Source organism: Vanessa atalanta, chromosome 7 (assembly GCF_905147765.1).
Source record: "Vanessa atalanta chromosome 7, ilVanAtal1.2, whole genome shotgun sequence".
Lineage (NCBI taxonomy): Eukaryota > Metazoa > Arthropoda > Insecta > Lepidoptera > Nymphalidae > Vanessa > Vanessa atalanta.
Window position 1 is genome coordinate 9,234,186 of NC_061877.1, and position 21,164 is coordinate 9,255,349.

At 32.4% G+C, this 21,164-nt stretch overlaps 2 protein-coding genes across 4 annotated transcripts; one reads left to right on the plus strand and one right to left on the minus strand.

Moving 5' to 3' along the window:
* The first annotated feature begins 1 nt into the window (after position 1).
* On the plus strand, positions 2-12,999 carry LOC125065208 (STAM-binding protein-like A). 3 transcript variants are annotated; one of them, XR_007119607.1, is made up of 10 exons: positions 2-286; positions 480-747; positions 819-947; positions 1,323-1,435; positions 2,074-2,212; positions 2,946-3,083; positions 3,355-3,467; positions 4,480-4,582; positions 4,985-5,147; positions 12,953-12,999. XR_007119607.1 is itself a non-coding variant. In XM_047672710.1 (9 exons), the coding sequence occupies exons 1-9, from the start codon at positions 162-164 to the stop codon at positions 5,045-5,047; spliced, it is 1,191 nt and encodes a 396-aa protein (XP_047528666.1). In that variant the 5' UTR covers positions 2-161; the 3' UTR covers positions 5,048-7,649. The 3 variants fall into 3 exon arrangements, 1 of the variants encoding a protein (XP_047528666.1); XR_007119606.1 differs by lacking the exon at positions 12,953-12,999 and adding an exon at positions 6,159-7,649; XM_047672710.1 differs by lacking the exon at positions 12,953-12,999 and having other exon boundaries at positions 4,985-7,649.
* On the minus strand, positions 9,443-14,736 carry LOC125065447 (xaa-Pro aminopeptidase 1-like). Its single transcript, XM_047673029.1, has 10 exons — positions 14,476-14,736; positions 13,809-14,015; positions 13,446-13,662; positions 12,825-13,092; positions 12,498-12,759; positions 11,965-12,172; positions 11,284-11,517; positions 10,665-10,736; positions 10,384-10,538; positions 9,443-10,295 (listed from the first exon to the last, which is right to left on the minus strand). Exons 1-10 carry the CDS (start codon positions 14,734-14,736, stop codon positions 10,074-10,076), a joined length of 2,106 nt encoding a protein of 701 aa, XP_047528985.1. The 3' UTR covers positions 9,443-10,073.
* Positions 14,737-21,164: the final 6,428 nt, after the last annotated feature.

Sequence of the window (21,164 nt, forward strand, 5' to 3'; positions counted from 1 at the left end):
ATGTCAGACTTCTGTTGTTTGTATTTTAATTTATTTTTATTATCAGTGTGTTAATTTACAACTCCATCAACCGAGGTTTTTTTATTTCCAAGCTTAGTTATTTAAAATATAACCGAAAGGGTAGGAAAGTTTTACTTAGTTGCCTAAGCTACACAATTAGAATGCAGTCAACTGAAAAACGCAGTAAATCATTGGACCTTGCTTCCATGGAACCGGCAACTAGAGTGAAGCAGCTGGCTAATTACGGGGCTATGGTCGAAGTTGATCCAAATGTTCCGCCAAGGAGGTGAGTTGATAATAATGAGTAATATTTGAATATTACTATGACTCATTTGCCCTTTTCTGTAATACTAAATTAGATTACATTAATCCACAGTTATTTATTAACACAACAGGTAAATTCCATAACGCTATTTCTATTTCAATATTTACATGTTAGAAACATAATCCTATTATAAAATCAATGAAATATATTTCAGGTATTATAGATCGGGCTTAGAGATGGTGAGAATGGCTAATGTGTATTTAGCAGAAGGTAGCCTTGAAAATGCGTACATATTGTATATGAAATTTATGACATTATTTTTGGAGAAAATAAGGAAACATCCAGAATATAATACTGTACCTATAGAAGTGAAATCTGTGAACCAATCTATGTTGAAAGAGGTGATGCCAAAGGCTGAAAAACTGAAACAGAAGCTGTTAGAACAATTCAAAAAAGAACATGTGTATTATATAGAGAATGAGGTATTGGATTTGGGTATTTGTCATGAATTATTTTTACCTATAGTATTCTATAATGTTTGTCATGTTTTTAGGAAAAACGAAGAATAGCAGAAGAAGCCAGAAAAAAGCAGGAACAGGATGATGCAAAGTTGGCACAGCGCCTTCAGGCTGATGAGAATAGACAAGATGGGCATCCAACTTCACCTCACTTACTTAATGCAGTAAGTTTAAATAAACTTGATATTTTTAAAAATGAAATTGACCTGTTTCTTGTAAACTGCATTATGAAATTTCTTTAACATTAAAAATACAGATTTTGTTTATTTTTTTCTAATATAATAATATAAACATGAAACGAAGAGTTGAAATATTTAATTTGATTTGGTTAATCATTTTTTTTTATTTTATTTAATAAAAAAGGTATTATTACTTTAATAGATCTAACAGTACTTTAATCTTCATATTTAAAATTTAGGGATTGTGGTAATATTACATTTATTCATAACAAATTATCTCATAGATTGTGTAGAGAAGAAGACTTTTCTTGTTCTACTTAGAATTTGCAATTTGATTAACATAAAGAATGTATCTTTCAGGAAGAATGGGCAGTTACTCCATCTGCACCTCCAGTGGATGGAGTTCTATATCCTGATGATTTTGCATCAGAGCCTCCTCGAGCAACACTCATACCACCCCCCAGGCCACAGCAGTATGTAACATTAATAATTACTTAAAAGATGATTTTATAAGATAAGTCTTATTCATTTATATTCTAAAGGTCATGAGAATGTCATATAGAATATTGCTAGGAATTTATTGAATACATTCTACTTAGAATTGAACTTATGTGACCTAATATAAAAGTCTCATAGTGTAGTGCTTGAATATGTTGAAAGATCACAATATTTTCCAATATTTCATCTTCTTAAATATTACAATATCTTTATCTTATTTATATATATATATATAATTTTATCATAATGTATTTTTATTAGTTCAAAAAAAAGCCAACAAAAAAAAATTGTAACAAAAAACACATTTTCTAAACTTTAAAGTATTTTTAGAGTATTTTTTTGAAGCATTTCTTTTTTCTTTATTCAAACAAAAGTTTTCTTTAAACTCAGTCTGTAAATGTGATATTTGACGTAGTATATTTACGAATGTAATTTAGACGTACGAACCTAAACAATTTTGAAAAAAAAAATTGATGCCAAAGTCAAGGCAGTCAAAAGAATACAAATCAACCACTTTTGGCTGAACCATAAACCACGGTATTGAGGATACGAGGCTTCGTACCCCGGTCTCGTTTGGTGATGCTTTCGCACCAGTGCAGTGAGCGTGCCGCAGGTCGGGCGCGGCGCTGCTGGGCTCGCGGCGCCTGCGCGCCGTGCGCGTGCCGGCCGCGCTGCTGGCGCGCTTCCTGGCGCTGGCGGCCGACAACACGGCGCGCAACGTGGAGCTCTGCGGCATCCTCGCCGGGATACTGGTCACTCTTTGCGATTACTCTGTACCACTACAATTTCCACTAGCAGTTTCACTAGCTGTACCACTTGCAGTCTCACTAGCTGTACCACTAGTAGTCTCACTAACTGTCACACTAGCAGAGCCACTAGCGGTGCTACTGGCAGCGGCACTAACAGTTACACCAGCAGTGCCAATAGCAGTGGCGCTAGCATTTGCACTAGCAGTACCACTAGCAGGTTTGACCAATGTTCGACTATGTTGGTGGTTAAACTAGTACAGGATTCCTCACAATGTTGATTGAATTTATCTTTGTTTTTTCCTTGGCCACAAGATAACGTATATTCCAAAATACCGATCGCCATATTATTCTTAGTGGTGTTTTAGTACACAAACAAACTATAAAGTTACTGTCAACATTGATAAATTAGCACGGTGATGTGAATTGTCATTGTAAATGTATGTCGACATTTATACAATAACGTAAACAAATATGCCTTATTGTTTATCAAAGAATAAAATAACATACAGAGTAAAATTTTCAGAAGTATGAAAAAAGAGATCTTATAACTTAGAGAGCGATGTTTTAAATATTTTTTTAAAGGTTTTTCATTCACTTAAAAAATATGCAAATGTCATAAAAATAAGACCGATGACGTCATAAAGATAATCAAAATTAAAATAATGAACACTTAAAATATTCTGATCATCAATACCACAACCATGTATTACAATTTTCACTTGTCCGCACTATCCAGGAACGTGACCAGCTAAAGATAACTCACGTGGTCGTCCCGAAGCAGACGGGCACAGCGGACTCGTGCAGCACCAACAACGAGGAAGAGATCTTCCATTACCAGGACCAGCACAACCTCATCACACTCGGTTGGATCCATGTAAGATATTCGTTATGTTCAATACAAATTATACTTATTTATTACACGAAATTGGTTTTAGAATTAAAACTAACTAAGTTAAAAAATAAAACTTAACTTAAACTTAATTTCACCAAAACAACTAGACTGGATTCAAATGTGATCACAACTGCCCACAGATATCGGAACTGTAGGAATTATTAATAAACGTTATATGTTAGATGTGCTGGATGGCGGGTTAGACACGACATTGGCGACTTTTTATTACAAATTATTTTTATAATTGTTTCAGACGCACCCCACGCAGACTGCATTCCTGTCGTCAGTAGACCTTCACACGCAGTGCTCGTATCAGCTGATGATGCCTGAAGCCATAGCCATTGTCTGCGCGCCCAAATATAATGAGTGAGTATTCATTTATATAATACCTTTTTTAAATGTTGATATTTTTTCTTCCAATTAAGTGAAAAGAAACATATGTGACTTATTTTTATATCAGTAAGATTAATTAAAGTTACAAAAATAGGCTGCGTAATTAGTTAGAATATAATACAAGTAAAACAAAATATAAAGTTATCAATATTTGTAGTTATAGGCTAGGTACTTGTATGTTCACCATCATTAAGCTTTTGTTTTACTTAAAATTTCGATTGAGTTATTGGGTTTTATTGTAGAAAATTCAATAGGAACTCGAAGTCCAAGGTTAAAGTTGGCTTTGGTTGTACTTCGAACGCTTAGAAAGCACGCAAAGCCATTAGTTTTACGCTTGAATCATTTCCATTTTCATCGGATTGCGGTTCTGAAAGAGTAAGACAATGACAATAAAAATAGAGAGTACACCAGTCTTTGCGCACACACTTGGTCTTATAATCTTTTTAAGAATGGCTGCCGCGGCCAAAATCCGTCAGGATCATCATCGATCATCAGGATCAATACGGCCCAATGATCTTTATTAAATACACAATGTATTCAAGGTACTTAATTTGGACAAGGGTTAATACTCTATTGCTTAAAGTCGCTTCGTAAATAAGCCATTATTTCTCGTAAAAAGAAAAAGGATAAAAAATGGTTATTGTGGGTTATCCCTCAAAGAGAGCCATACACAATATTGTTGTCATTTTATAAGGTGTACAACACTGTAGTAAATTATTTTGATCTATCTCGTAGGGTTCGGCCAGCGTTTGCAATGTAAGTGCAAAAATGTGTTTATTTACGACATCACTTCAGAAACCTCTAAGATTATCAGTGTTTCTCTACTATATTGTGCATATATCATACATATAAACATTCTTCTTGACTCAATCTATCTATTAAAACCATCAAAATCCGTCGTGTAATTTTAAACATCTAAGCATACACAGCGGCAGACAGCGGAAAGCGACTTTGTTCTATACTATTTAATGATGTATTTTCACAGAACTGGCTACTTTGCGCTCACGCCGGAGTACGGCATGCAGTACATCGCCAACTGCCGACAGACCGGCTTCCACCCGCATCCCAACGACCCGCCACTCTTCTATGTACGTACGCATTTACTAACTACGAAATGTAAACATTTATTTTACATTGCTTTTTAAAACTTAATAAAAAGTACATAATTACAATGTTTCATCAAAAACTATAAATTCAAAACAGACTTAGCCCAGCCGTGGGAAATTTACAATCTATAACCGCAAGGACATACAAACTGACATATTATATAATGTACCTGCATTTTGTTGCCAGGGAACATCTGAATTCTTAGATTGCGAATAATTAAAATATAATATAATTAATCGAAAGCCCTTTTGACGTATTAACAAAAAGATAATTTCATTGGCTTTTGATGGTCAGCTATAATGTGCCGCGCGCTCCGTCTGCCTTTTGCTTCGTAATCTGAGGTTGCATGCTTAAACATTACTCATAAAACTCTTTGTTTCTAGACGGTCTCCCACATACGCATAGACAACACGGCGCCCGTGGAAATGGTGGACCTGAGAAGATGAACTCTCCCGCCACACGCTTCCATAGCTTATGTCGACTGCAGTATTTTTATACGGGGATTATCAAGTATATTAGGATAGGATCTTTGCACACAACGCTAATGTAAGTTACTAAGCCGTGTCTACACTTAGTGTTTGGTTAATTTCATCAAATGAATTCTAAATTAAACTAATATTTATTTTTAATACTAGCAAGGCTTTTGGAGATTATCTATGAATAAAAAGTTAAACTAATATGAACGATTTGATAGTTTTATATGTCCAGAGTGAGTTCAGTGGATAACTCATGATCTCAATTATAAAATGAGGATACAAATACAAATGTAGCTTAGGCTCGTTGCTTTGATCAGCTTATTTGCATTTCTATTTCATATGTTTTGTCTAAATAAAAACATTTCATCAATATATTATAACAGAACATAGCAGATTCCCTTTTATTTTAAAGCGTAATTCTTATAAATGAATTAATTCTTAAATATAACGGTAGAGCAGGTAGAGGTCCTTAGCGGCCAGCTATGGAAATATCATTGTATAGTGAACGGACGTTTTGTTTTTTTTTTTATATTAAAACGTCCAGAAATAATTATTTTATGATTGTTGTATTTTAAGTTATTAAAAATAATATTAGTAATTATAAAATGAATATAAAAATGTTACTCAAAATTGAATCTTTATTTAATTTATTTGCTAATCATGCGCGTGTTATTATTATTAACAACCAAACTTTTATGAGAGACTAGCTAGAGAGTCTGATTAGTAATTTAATGTAAAGTTGAGGTCACACCTGCGCTATAAGACATTGACATTGACTTGAACCTATATCGTCATCATATATTTAATATTGGTTACTATTATTTAGTGGGTATAAATAGTATGTATATATATACGTATTGATAGTATATTTAGCTGTATTTATAAACGTTGAGAACGTTTTTAAGTATGTATAGTGTTATTTAAAATTGCACCACCGACCCTACTTTTAGTTTTTAAATAAATGAGTGAGCCAGTATGTTCCTGGGCACAGCTCCCGTGACCCACTAAATAGCGTTTCATTGTCAATGTTTATGTGCAGTTGTGACCACATATTAACTTGGCCCCGTTGCTTCCGTTATAGAATGTCAACAAAAAATCTTCGCCATCGCTTCGCTAAGTCGTCGCTGTGTAGAAGCGCTTTAATTTGTTTCTATTATTTTTCTGATAGCATTTTGTTAATAATTATTAAGCTATTGCTAATCATTATAATATATTATGTAAGTAATGTGTTCTTATTCACTAGCAACGTACTGCCGATGTTACTCAGACTTGACTAGACCTGGTCATATTTATACGTTAGACGTTTTTGTCAGAATATTTTCAGATATTTCTTCAATGTAAATTTGCAACATATACCAACGTATGACTAACTATTTTTCTAACGTTTATATGAAAGGTGTTTTCAATGTTCTAAGTGAAAGAGACTTGCTTTTCAATACAATATTGTTACTAAACCATTGTACTCATAGTTAAGATTCTGTAAACAACGACCGATTAAATTTTGAGCTGTAGGGCTATTCTGTAAAAATAAACTCAAATTTCATCGCAGAAATTTTGACAGATTTTGATTTTGACAGATTGGCTATAATTATAAAATTTTTAGGATGCACTTATCAAAGTCAGTCGGTTATCAACATTTCACGAGTGAAATAAGAAGTGTATTCTTACAGAATCGCACTGCTGATTACACACTGTGGACCTTATGTCTAACACTAAATACTTCCCTTTTGGTTTTTATGTGTGTATATCGCCGATGCCTTAACGGTCTAGTTGTCACTTTATTAAGCTGCATATGGAGGGTGGAGATGTTATTGGTTTTCTCTGCTCAGAAATCATTGAGTTAAGATGCTGGCAGGGTCACACTCTCACACCACGGAGTGGTTCTGATTGACGTCTATTCGAATGAGAATGAGCGCACACATGTAAATAGAGTGTACATCTGTGTGTACTAACACACTTGCACTAAAATAGCTGCTTTAGGTTGGTAGCCGTGGTTTTTATTTTTTATTATTAAGCCACATCAATAGGCATACTTAATCTGTTTCTCTTTTTCTATTTATTTTGTTCTGCAATCATTTCTAATGTTTGTTAAATAATAATCTGCATTTTTATTTACAAGTAGTGTAAAATATATTTTACCAGACAGTCTGAAAATGTTTTAAGTGTACCAATAGTAGTATAGTTATTCGTCGATAGTGTGCAATACTTTTAAACTACGTCTTTAAGACTGAACTGACAAGATGACGCATATGCAGCGTTATAATATGATTTTAAATTCATATTTAAATATTATATTAGGTGATATTTAGCTTTTCATTACGTCTCTCTTTGTAACAATATTACGTTAAAATTGTTTAAATATAAATTTAAGTGTATGCCATTGATTCACGCATATTTAGTTTTAGAAGACACTTGAGTTTGTCCACTATTTTTGTAAATAGGTACATTTAAATGTTGATCGTGTGGAATATTTACACTGACAAGGGTGTCGTACTGAAATGTTAGTTACATACTGATCTTATGTAAGTGTGATTTGTACGGACCAATGTAAATAAAGGCATTTTGTTTAACATATATTGTTTTTATTTATTTAACTCAAATACAGTGATATTTCGTTATTGGCAGTGATGCTAACCGTTATAAAGCGTCTACTGAATAACTAACGACAATAATACATTCATATTGCTTCACTAATAACTTATACTATGACTATGTTCCTTTTGTGAAAATTAGTATAAAGAACAACCAATAGATGGCGCCATCCATAATCCATTACTTTATATTTCTTAAACGTAGAGACCAAGCAGTTTGTGTTTACTCAATTTGTACAGATTATTTCAATTCTATAGTCTTGTAAACGTTGCAGAGTTCATTCTTCTGTTTATGCTCTTCTTTTTTTTTTGCAATAAGTATTATAATGCTCCGTCCATAGCAGCGTTGCAGAACTATCGATAGTTTAGGTTAAAGTAATACCATCGATATTGTATCGATAGTGGACTATCGATTTGCAAAACTAGTCCACAGTTAAACAGATATGTAGGCGCGACTACGTATCATTGACCAAGAGTCATTAAATGAAAAATAAATGCATTGTGATTCATCCGTTACATTTACTTGCCCTTATCATATATTCCAGTAATATATATATATGTTTTTATACTTATTTCTATAATTAAGCAAGCGATACCCCGAGAGCGATACTGAAAAATGCACTCTAAGTATAATCGGTACATATCTAAATTTGATTACGATAATTAGGTAACTAGAACCCGTCGGGGTTGAAAATTTAAATACTATTCTAATATGACATTGATTTTTATTTTTTTTAATTACACATTATTCGTGCATACTTACTTTAAAGAAGAAAATACAATATACGTACAAATTGAAATTAATACGTTATTTCTTACGTCACGATTATATAATAAGCAATATACATTCTACTGTTTTATAAGGCACTCGGTGCTTAAGTTTAATAATCATATCCTAACTTACAATTTATATCTAAAATCGGAAGCACAAACTATTTAGAAAAAGGCACAACTTTAATAGCGTATAACAAATTAATTATTCTTACAGTTTGAATATTAAAACGTTATTTTAACAATTAAAAAGTTTACTTAAATGAAATAAAAAATACTAGCTGTTATGTATATGTATGTATGACTTTTTCTACGTGGTACATCTCTCCTCTCTTTTACTCTTTCGAGGAAATGATTTAAAAATCAGTGGTGGTTGGATGCAAATCTTTCACTAATTCGCATTTGAACAGCGTGGTAGAATGTGCTGCAAACATTATCTCCTCAAAACGGAAGGGTTTAACTTCGCTGGTTTACGACCTCGTTTGAGACATACATGAACAGGCTATTACTTAAATGGTATTGATTACCTAATACATATTCGTCACTTTATATAATTCATAATAATGGTTAATATATTAGTATTACCTACTTCTATAGTTCAAAGAAACCTTATATCTAAAACATTTAAGGAACTAAATATATCTCTCAAATCTTTTGTCTCTAAATAACATATAATAATTTATTTTATAAAACAAATGCCTAATTTTGTACAGTCATCAGTGCGTTCAAGTTATTTTATGATAACTTATTACAGAAATTACAGTTAAATTTACGGTGATATAATATTATTACAATTATATTGCTAATTTTGCTTAATCATATTGCTAGTAGAGTTTATAAGAACAAGGCACCATTTTGGGGCGTATCTTATTAGTAGATTTACAATTTAAAGCGTATTTAAAACAATATAAAGCATTTTAAAAATACCTACTATGAAATAATTGAAATTATCTAGTATTTTAATACATCTTGTATCATATTATTTTTACAAGTTTAGCTTAAATGTGTGCAATAAGGACTGCTTATGCAATGCAAGTTAAAATAATAGTCTATTATTTTTATATCATTCAAATATCACGAAGCTACTATTAAAATGGAGAACATCAGGAACTGAACTTAGCAGATTTATCTTGAGTACCTATTACAGTTAAAATTTATTAATAAATAATTATATTTTTGTCACTTTACTTCCTCATTATATCAAAGAGCGTTAACGTTGGATTCATTATTCCAAACCTTGGGGCTTATTACGATTAATATATAACCTCGTTGAGTCTGCGTTACACCCTTATATTGGAATTATATATTCTTGTAGTACATAATTAAGAGTATCTCATTACTAAATACCTCTACCTACACTTTGGAGTTGTAGCGTTAAGTTATATAGCCTATAATTTTATTATAAAACGGGCTATCTAGTGCAAGCATATTAATTCAAATCGGATTGCTAGTTCTTGAAATAAGCGCATTCATTTAAAAATACTGTTTCCATTGTAACTTGCAAAAGATGTTCATAATTACAGGCTTGTCTCCTTTATCTCATCGTTCCATGTTAAAAAAACAAGTAACATTTTCGCTTTAGCTAAACTTAAATGAAACGGTTAAGCTATATTTCTACACCACAGATAAATAATTTAATAGTTATTCAGAATACAGTTGACGGTTACTATCAAAGTAGTTATTTGTAAACTTTTATAAGACACAGCGGAGTTGGGATTATTCTTCTTGGCTCTTGGTGACTCTAATTTGATAGTTTTGTTCATCATCCAGTAGTAAACGTCAGTTAAACCTTGGATGTTCAGTTCAGGACCAACTGTTTGTCTAATCCGATCGTTGTAAGCGTTTAACCAGTTAATCTGTGATTAAAAATATAATTAATATTGCGATAAATTAAAATAATCTTACAATTAACATTTTAAATTTTTAGGGGTTTTTATAACTCACCTCGTATTCAGTAAGGAGGTTTTTATCAATCAACTTAGGTTCAAATGGTATGAGCGTCGCCTCACGGAAGCCCAGATAGTTACTAGGACGAGGTACAACTTCAAGAACATTTCCTAATTTCACTCCAAACTTCCTATTTTCATACCACGCTGGTTCTAGAAACCAAAATTAATGTCAATGGCACGCCAATGGCAGCAAATTGAAAATGATATCGAAAATAATTGTTTGCTTCGCAAAAAAAAACTCATTAAATTAAAATTCCAGCTGATGCTAATTCTTACCAATGGTTATAAAGTATCCTTCTCTAAATGTATGGAGATTAGTGTCTTGCCTGTAGTCTATTACAACGGGATCTGAAATATTCATTCACAGGAATATTTTATCAGATATTTCACGTTGTATGTTTTCGAATGACACTTATTCAGCGATCTGATCAAAAATCCAAAGTACATAATCATTATATGCTATTATATTGTTGTAAGTTCGTAACAACATGCCGGTGAAAGTAAGCAATAATTTACTAGTGCATCAAATAAAATAGGGTACTTCAGTTATTATTACTATCTGTTATTTATGCCAAATCCCTAAAAAGGTCGCACAACTTAATCTAATCTAAGTGTTAAAAATTTGAGCTAGGTTATTAACTTTTCTTGATGGACCAACAGAATACCCAAAAGACTATGTGTAAAAAAAAGTGCTCTGTATCGAATTTATTAGAAATCACGCTCGTAACAACATATTTTGTACCTACATTCTTGTAGTATTCATTAAATCTGCCCAAATATTGTAGTTCGATGATTATTGTCGATTGAGTAATAAATGTACTTATCACTCTATACATATTAAGGAACCCTGTTATATATATTCATATGTAGTTGTTATAGTGCCAAAAAATTGTACCTTCTCTTCGATTTAAAGCAGCTCCCACACCATGTCCCGTAGGAGGAATGTAATCCTGCTTGAAACTCCAAAGCGGCGCCCTGACTACCGGGTCCGTGTGCGCAGCGGGCAGAGTCGCAGGTGTTAGCAGTGTCCCAAATGCGGCAAGCGACCGAAGTACGCTGGTGTACGCTTTACGCTCTTCTCGCGAGGGTGTACCATAGTGTAGTGTGCGAGTCACTGTCGTTGTACCCTCTAGGAGAAAGTAATATACTAGATTAATAATCGTAGCACAATTTAAATGATCTATCCAAGGGTCATACTGATAGTATAATGTAAACAACCTTATGTAAACTATCAGTCGTACATTATCCATGTTATATTATATTATTATGTACTATATTGCAAAAATGATATAAAAAATATTAACATAACTCGCTTAGTTATAAACAAATGCCTAAACACCAGTCTTTATATTTCTAACTTTATAAATGACGAACTACCATACAAACTTTCATCAAGTAATTAATTCCTAAGTTATAAGGAACTGTGCAAAATTAAATTATATATATTGTATGCTGTGTGTTGTATGTCAGAGTATTTACATTTATTTTGTAACTTGAAATGATTTATATGATGATAGTAATAACAATTTACATATTGCCAAATAAATGTAACTAACGATGATATAAATAACAGTACCGTCGTATTGTCCACCAGATTGTATCACCAGCGTGGAATTAGTGAATATCCGGCGATTGGTGTCGTTAGTAGCTTTGTACTCTGGTACAGCGCCGTTTGGGCCGAACGCGACGCGTGTCTGCATGGACAGACTGACGTAGCCGGCCTGAGTGGCACGGGTTAGGTCAACTTTCATTGCTACCGTCTTTTCATACAAACTTGACTTTCCCTAGAACATTAGTAATGTTTTTAACATCTATAAATATAATTGCATGCCTTCATTCAATGGTATGAGTATTATTTCGATGTCAAATAATTAATATATTTTCTAAGTGTATAAACAATAACAGATTAATCAATGTATTCTAAAAATAATGATATGACAATGAGAAAGACATTGTTTAGATTAAAAATAAATTTAAATAGAATCGAATCAAAGATATTCTTGAAGGATTCAGTTATTACTTCTTTATTAGTAGTTCAAAATAAAATGAAAGGTTTTTAGTATTGTAATAATACTAGAAAAGTTTTGTAGATATAGATTATTATCCTACCATGGTTTCCATGTAACACATGACCGTACACATGGCGACTGCATCACGTAGATGTGCTTTGCGCATTCCTTTTATTTCCGCTTGATTTTTCTGTGCCTTCAGGTAAACAATAGGAGACGGTTGAAATAATCTTTTTGCTTGTGAAACACTCTGAGCAATCGCCGCTGATGCACCTCTTTGAAAAGTCCCGGCCGTTGGTATTAGGATTTTCGATTCGGTGGCTCGGCGTAAATCCGAGTAGATGGTCGTGTATTCATTCACCCTTAAAAAATATAACTAATTATTAAAATACAAAGTTTAACATATTAATAATTTCATTTTTAATACCTTGTACAGTTATTTGAATTCGTATAACAGTTGTAAACTGAAAGAATTTCTCGAACGGGCATGGAGAGTTTTCCCGGCGGTGCATACACGCGGACGTCTTTGCTACTGATGATAACAAATGCTTTCAGAAGCGGTGCATAGGGGTTGTCCCTTCCGCGAATGTTAAGAAGCCACGCCACCTCGTCTAAAGCGGTCACCACCATCGCGTCCGCGGCCATCGATCGCAACTCATTGCGAACTGCCCATACTTTCTCACGCCAGGTCACTCCTACATCATTAATTAACAATTACGATAACATACTATTAAAAATAATTATGACTTACGTGACTTGAAATCGAATTAGCTGACCATTTAAAAAAATAAAATGGCTTTGAATTTTATTTTTATGTTAGAAACCATTGACCCCAAAGAAAGTTATTTGTGTGGTGTTTCGTTAAGTATGGAGAACATTCAGGTAAATCGTGTCTCGGACTAATATTATAAACACTTAGTATTGTATAATTGTATAATTAAAATAAACCCAAGATAATTTGAACTGTGTTACCAATGAATTATTGAACGGTGTATTAACAAATACATCGTTGAATAATAATAAAAATTACGTATAATATACAGTAGACCTGTATAGTCCATCTTGTGTAAGTTGGCCACAATTCTGGAAAACTCTGGACGACGTTTCATTGGATCCATTTCCTCATTCCATAACTGATCAACAAGTGTCGGCATATGGACCAGCTGTAAGCCTTCGCGTTGCAAGTTTGCAGACAGCATTTGCCATTCGCCAACAGATGTAAGTCTTGCGTCTCCACCAATACGACCGTTACGCCCTGGGCGCTCCTGCTTTAATAGAAACTGAATGGCATCGATTCTTATAAAAATATCAATAAGTTAAGTTGTTAAGTAGTATATGATATCGAATGGTGTTAGTAAATTATTAAAAAATAGTTTGACATGAATGGAGGAGAGATGGACTAAAGGCGTACAGAAATCCATTCGACGATTGTAGGCTGACTAGGATCATCTCCATCGATCACAAGCCATGCGCAGGAGAGCAAGGCACGTGCACGACGGACGTCGCCTGCTGGAACCCAAATTGCGGCTCCACCGTCCGCAAGAACGGCTGCGGTACCTACTCCTTCCCATCCGCTGATGTACTCTAGACGCCGTTCCTCGGGAGATGGCTCCTCGCTCTGTGATGGTGAATTGAGATACAGTATACTAAGAGGTAATGTAACACAATTAAAATAAACGTAATAAAAAAATTGAAATGTTCTAAGTAATTGTTCCAGAAGAATTTAAACGAGTTAAGGTATTTTTCAGATTACTTAGTACAAAGAACAAAGGGTATCTATAAAGGGTATATATCTTATCAAAAAATCAAAATATGTATACTTTATTCAAGTAAGCTTTTACAAGCACTTTTGAATCGTCATTTAACAAACTATATATATTTTACTAGTAATATAACTTGTGCATGTGCTTATTAGAGAATAATGAACAGCCAATGATGACCATGCATCTGCTCCTCTGGGCATTAACGGTGTGTCAATATCATGCCACCATTTACGATCCGAATTATAAATATAAGATAAAAACTGTCACGTTTTTGACGCATATTTTTTCAAAATTTGCAAAATAAGTAGACCTTACCAAATGTTCATCACTGTAGAACACGAGAAAAGCATCGAAAAAGGCATTCATTTGTGTATAACTTGTATTTCGCATCGCGGTTCGTAATTTTCCAAGAGGCGTCGTGAGGCTATTGGCATCAGCGCATATTTGTGGAGGCAGTCCGGTTGCCAGTTCCTGGCTTATGGTCGGCGCTGCCTGAGTCGGTGATGTAGTTGGGGCGAGTGTTGACGTCGTAGGCGGTGATAAGCGAACTCCATAAGATACTAAAACAAGCAACATGTTTATTATATTCATCATATTTTTGATGGTTGTTATTCCTTTCAAATTCTAAAGTTTAAATATTCGTCAAGCTAAAATTAGTCGACTTTACTATACGTAAAATGTGTTGATAAATTTCGATTTAGTTTAAAGACACGATGTCTACTAAAAGCGAGGCATTTAAATAATAATAATTTACGAACAACTTCCAGACGATTAAATTGTCGGACTATTTAAAATAACTTATAAGCTCTTCTCATAGTTGTGCTCGTCGTTTTGGAGAGCTTCTGTAATCCTTTCCCATTTGATTTCAAGTTATACTAACTCTACTGTTCAAACTATTCGTTTGTGGTAATCGCTTCAATTTAAATATTTTATATCATATTCGAATTTATATAATTAATTTTAAAAAGCCTTTACTTCTTTTCATTATGAAAAAAGAATTCTATTAAAGAGGACATTTAAAAAAATCAATATAATTAATAATTCTTTAATAAAAATGAATTTATTTCTTTTTTTTTATTTATGCGTTTTCGTAACGAGTTGTAGAGTAGAGTGATGTAGAGTTATTGTTAACATTTGCGTGATGGTTTTTGGCTTAAAGTATGTTCCGTAACGTGGACCTAATAGAATTCTAGTTATATTTTATACATAGGATAAAAAAATAAATATGGCATTACAAATTTGAGTGTTGGATATTAATAACTTTGAATTATTAAATAAATACAATATATTAATTCGACTCAAACGTAAAAAAATAACTAGAGAAAGCATAAGACACAGTTAATGATTCTCAATGATGCTATTTAAATAATTTAAACCTCTGTTTAACCTATTATCTGCATAAAAATCAAGAATTATATATTCATTACAATATTAGTTGCAATTAACATTCATTAGTACGTAATATATAAATAATAAAAAAGGCATTGTAAAGGCATTATAGAATCCGCATCATATTTTGTATAAATTGTAAAGATTAATTTGTATGACGTAACATGTACATTTGAAAAAGCTCAAATCACACTATGATTTGTGCTTTTTGAATAAAAATTATACACGGCTTAAATATGTTTTGTTTCCTAAAATTTCCGTCAGAAGGAGAAAGCGGCTAGCGACAACGGCGGCCCTGGCGCGGGAACGTACCAGGAACCCAGTGCAAAGTGGGAGTTCGATAAGGTAGAAAGCTTTAGAAAGCTCACGTGTGAGACAAGGATACAAGAAGGGCGGGGTTGTGACTCTCGTTCTGGCACCCTTCCTTCCTGCAAAGTTCTTTCTTCTCTTTCGGATTTTAATTGCAATGGGGCGTTGCTATAGGTAGGTAGTTACAGTAATCTATACCTGATAAAATTGAATAGATAGTAGACACTTGTTAAGACTTTTAAGCTTAGGTAACTTTAAATGTCCAGATTTGTATATTTCTAAAAGAGCAGTTGACAGGGGAACAAATTCACGTAACATTAAAACTAAACACAAAAAATAATTTACAATCAGGGCCAGATTTAGGTGAGGGCTACAGGCCCATAACCTCCCCATTAGAGTCTCTCCAGAACAGATTACAATTTCTAAGACAAAACCTCGCACTGCCGATGAGAAACAAAATATAAGTTTCCGACGAACATATTTCATGTGGATTGTATGTATTTTACTATATCTACATATACATATTTGTTTTATAAAGAATTTAAAGAATAATATAAAAATCATTTATAAGGAGTGAAAAGTTATTTTTTTTAATTATTCATACATCCGATTGAAAAAACGTACATATTAATTTTGAAAATAATTAACGCTTTGTTGGTCCGGAAGATCAAGACCAAGACATGTGTTTGGGGGGCCAAACCTCTAAATAATAATTACAAATGTGAGCAGAGCCGTGCTTACTTATTGTAATTATTTTCTAAATTTTAATTATCTTTAAGTCGGTATAAGTGTCACTTTCACTGTAATACGAATTTAAAGAGATAAGACTATACCTAGCACGTCAATAAATAAATTATAATAGAAAAGCAACGTAGAATACGCAAAAAATATATATCTATAATACCTATATATATATATTTATTATGGTTGTATAATAAGATCTCGTTCATATTAACAATAAGGAAATTTAAAACCCAAAACACTTTTGTGCTGTTCTCTTCGTAAAAAAAAATACTATCATCGTAGGATTTTCAATTTTATCTTTGTAATAAATATTTAAATCACATATTCATAATATCTTGTCTACTTTATCTAGATTTATAATTTAATTGAATGTGTCTGCCTCTTTTATTTTAAGGGGTACCTAAGGGATGTACGCTGTTGGAATGACGTCAATAACTAACAGGAATGTAGAGGTTATAAGGAGGTTACTCCTGACTTTCTTCTACCACACTGTGAGTTTCTGACTATCATTGATTAAAAACGCTTTAAAGTATTCAGTCATCGCCATAGCCTTCAGTATTTTGAAATTAATATCATATTTTGTCACGAAAGTACTTAAAAAATTGTTCGATAAAATTTTCTTTTTCAATCACAAAAATGATTTTTATTAACGATTACTTATGGAGAAACAAGCCACGTAGATAATAAATAATTAATACAAATATTTTATATAAATTATTGGTTAAGTATACTTTTTTTGTATCCTTAAATATCCCTTAGGATAGTCGAAGAACATTCCCAAAGGGACAAAATATCCTGCGAACTACCAGGGCAGCAAATCAACATAAGAGGTTGTTTGTTCGGAGTCGTCGTCCTGCGCAAGGATAAGCAAGCACTCAAGGATAACACGACGACTGATAAGTTGCATAATGCAGCCGTGCAGCGGCCGTTCACTCTGTTTGCATTTGCCTACAGTTACTTATCGCATCGCATGGCACCTTCACTTTAAAATTAGGAAATATGCATATATGTACGGTTTTATAGAATGTCAGTAACGAATAATTTAACAATATTATATTGCATAGATTTATATATATTAGAAGATAAAAATGCTAAAAATACTTTCTATCAGTGATGGATAATTTAATTGTATAGAGATTTACAAAAACAAACATTTATCTCGCTAATAAAAATGGACCAAATGTTACAAAAACAATAAAATCACTCTTCACTTAAAAATTGCATAAATTAAATTTTTATTGTTGGTAAATACAGAGGCCGCTTAAACAATGGTTTGCCCCCTTTTTATACTAGGGAAATATAGGTCGGTAAGAGATAAGAGCTTTCGAGAAGGGTATTATTAAGTTGCGTGGGACGAAGGTTGTTCCATTGCAATTCACTATAGTGGACCAAAACAAGAAAGCCGTTTAGTTGTTGGTTGTAATAAAAGCCAATAAGAAGGAGGAACTCGGTAAAGTATGCCTTCTAGGCAAAAAAAATCTCCGTTGTTGGTTAACATAATCTAACTTCCTAATATAAAAATGTGTCATAAATGTTAGGAATAGGTAAATATCAGAGTGAATTGTAGATGAGAGTGATAAATTAAATCTCATTATATACATACGTAACGATAAGCTTATTTGTAAGATAGATATTATTATAAAAAAATATTAATTAAATTTCAAAAATCCTTACAATAAGAGGGAAATAAGGAAAGGAGGAGTGAATGAATGGCATGGGGTTGCGTCACGTGACGTCATTTTTTACCAGGACCTCATAACTGAAAAGGAGTTTTGGTGCTTAGTAGTCACAACTTAAGAATTTGATCTTGGAAGGCTTGTATGTTGTGGTAGATGTGTTAAACATGTGAAAGGTGGAATGGAAAGTATGAATAGTAAGTAAGTATACAATTATATTTTGTGATAATAAGGTTATTTTTATTTATTTGGTTTTACAATATCACAAGTAGAAGCAGAATTATTTAGATCTTTTAAAATTTGAAAACTTAGATCCGTTTAACTGTGCAAATGTTAAAAGCGGTTTTCATTAATAAAATCGGAGTGTTTGAACAGGAAGGGATATATGTATAAAAATTACAGTAAATTACAGTAGAGATAAGCCGAGAATTATTAATTTATATGTTACAATATTCTACGTATTCAAATACACTAATAAAAATGTTTTTAAGCTTGTTTATATACCTGATTTCTTCATCATTAAAGCTTAGTTCGTAAACTTAGCACTTGAAGCGTTAAAGGCGTACAGGCTATGACAACATGATGAAAATAACTAAACATATTTGTTTGCTATAAAGTTCAAGGAGCAAGTTCATATTAGTCAGAGGTCATTGCATGACATGACCATAGTTAATACTATAAACCAATTAAGTTTCAATAACTGCATATTTTTTGAGACAGAATATTACGTCGATGTAGCGAGCGAATGCTGTTCAAGTTACAATAGACACACAATAATTTGTATCTCCAAAATTTCTGAATGTTTCTTTAGTGAAGACGAATCACTATTTATAGTATACATTAAATATAAAACAGATTATCTTAAGTATTTAAAGCGCCGATAGCCATTTGTACGAACGATTTTTATAAAAAGCTGTTTTTAAAATGGAAGTGGTTGAAGTACAATTTTTGTATCTCGTAAGTTTTAGAGTGTTAAGGGGAAACCGTTTAATTTGCGTTTATTTAATAATTATTTTATGTTTTTATTTAATATTTTGACTAGAGAGAGCGAAATATCGATAATATTAAGTAAAAATACTTACGATTCGTTTAATTTCCCTAAATGTATCTGCCTTGAATGACTGCATTCTACTGGAGAGTATCCCGTCATTTTTGTGTATGTATTCTAGTTAGAGATTACGTATTTGTGATAGTATTATATTTTTCAATGAGTGTGAAAAAGTTTTCTACTGAGTGCCGTTTTTATATGTTTTTGTAGTAGTTATATAGGCGGGATAAGAACGGCTACAATTGGGCACTAACTACTACGCAATTGTGGCGATGTTTTTTTATTTTTATTTAATGAAATATACATTTTACTTTATATTCCACTGTTTTAAGAACGGTGTAACAAAAACCCTATTGGATTTATCCGTACATCGGTAATCTATCTCTCAGATGTGTTGTGTGTTCTTTGTGCGTTCTTTTGTGTTGTAAAATCGTCTAAAGTAACAAATAGCAACCTGTTGTTGTGTAAATCTTCTTGCCATTTGAGAAGTTGGTTTGGAGTTTTTTCATCACTCTATTTCAATGCGCTGACTAACCCACAGTACAGTAGGTACCTATATTACTCCATTAAAAGTGATGGACTCAATGCAGTCGAGTAACAGGAGGTAGCTATAAGTTTGCATTTGTTCCTTTTTATGAATTATCACAATTTTTCGCAAATTCGTTATATTACGTTACGTTATATTTTTCTGTATACACGTAGTACATATTATGAACATCATAGAAACTAAAAAAGAGAAGCAACCGTGAATCTTTTTATTTCTGAATTTTAGTGCTTATGTTGTTTAATTGCACTATTGCCTTTTGCAGCATTACTATCGAATCGAATCAAATTCCTTTTTACACTTCCTTATTGATTGTCAAATTAAATACTACCACCGATTAAAAAAAAAAAATCTCTGATTTGCTAAGAATCGGCGAAAGAAACTCAACGGTCTTTGTTGGTATAAATTAATGATTATTGAGATATTCAATTTTAATAACAAATATCCAGGACGCGATCGAATGAATATCAGATGCGTTTAACTCAAAGTCCTCAACCCTATCTATACCTAGATATAAAACACAATTTCCTGACAGTTAAATATATGTAAATATTAAGAACTACTTGGTACATATACTCTTGATACATTGAGCACGCACTAAAAAGGATGTTTGAAAATTTGATTTCAATTTAAATGTATGTTCGATTATTTATTTGCTATTAAGGACGAAAAAAGAGACGATATTGTTATCTTTAAAATAATTGTAAAATTCGTAATTAAATGATCATTAGTATAAACTAATGTTTACGTAAAACTGGAAACGTATTCAGAGCGACGTTGCTTTAAAGTATATGTATTATGTATATTAAAATACTTAGAAGTAGAATTATTTTTAAATAACAGTAAATGTTTTGTAAATAATATTTTTTATGTAAATGACTTATTAAAAACGAAAGTAATCGAACTAAGGCCTCAGAAAATCACAATAATGTTAATGTTAAATTACTAGGAGCACTCAAACACGCAGAAGGTAGTGAACTAAAACGCTAAGTAATAGGTTTCTATCGCGTACAAGAAGGTAAATGAAACATGATAAATATATCACACTCTTCTCCCATTTATACTATCCTAGTTACAACATTTGCCAATACTTGCCTAAAGATGTGTAATGTATGAAAAATATGTACGGGTACTTTTTTATTTAGAATTTAGTGTCAAGGTAAATGAATGCATATTAAGAGTAAATAATGTTCATTATGTAAACTAAATAAATAAATAAAAAAAAATAATTAAGGAATACAAGTAAATAATTTATAGTTAAAGTATATTTTAGCTAAGTCAGCGAGGGTACAAA

Excerpts from the sequence above, each read along its gene's own strand:
- LOC125065447 (XM_047673029.1), bottom strand. The coding sequence starts at position 14,736 with ATGTTGCTTGTTTTAGTATCTTATGGAGTTCGCTTATCACCGCCTACG. Across the intron at positions 13,663-13,808 it reads CAATCGTCGAATGGATTTCT|GAGCGCCCAGGGCGTAACGG; the intron begins GTACGCCTTTAG and ends CTATTAAAGCAG. Across the intron at positions 10,296-10,383 it reads ACCTCCTTACTGAATACGAG|ATTAACTGGTTAAACGCTTA; the intron begins GTGAGTTATAAA and ends TTTTAATCACAG.
- LOC125065208 (XM_047672710.1), top strand. The coding sequence starts at position 162 with ATGCAGTCAACTGAAAAACGCAGTAAATCATTGGACCTTGCTTCCATG. Across the intron at positions 287-479 it reads CCAAATGTTCCGCCAAGGAG|GTATTATAGATCGGGCTTAG; the intron begins GTGAGTTGATAA and ends AATATATTTCAG. Across the intron at positions 1,436-2,073 it reads CCACCCCCCAGGCCACAGCA|GTCGGGCGCGGCGCTGCTGG; the intron begins GTATGTAACATT and ends AGCGTGCCGCAG.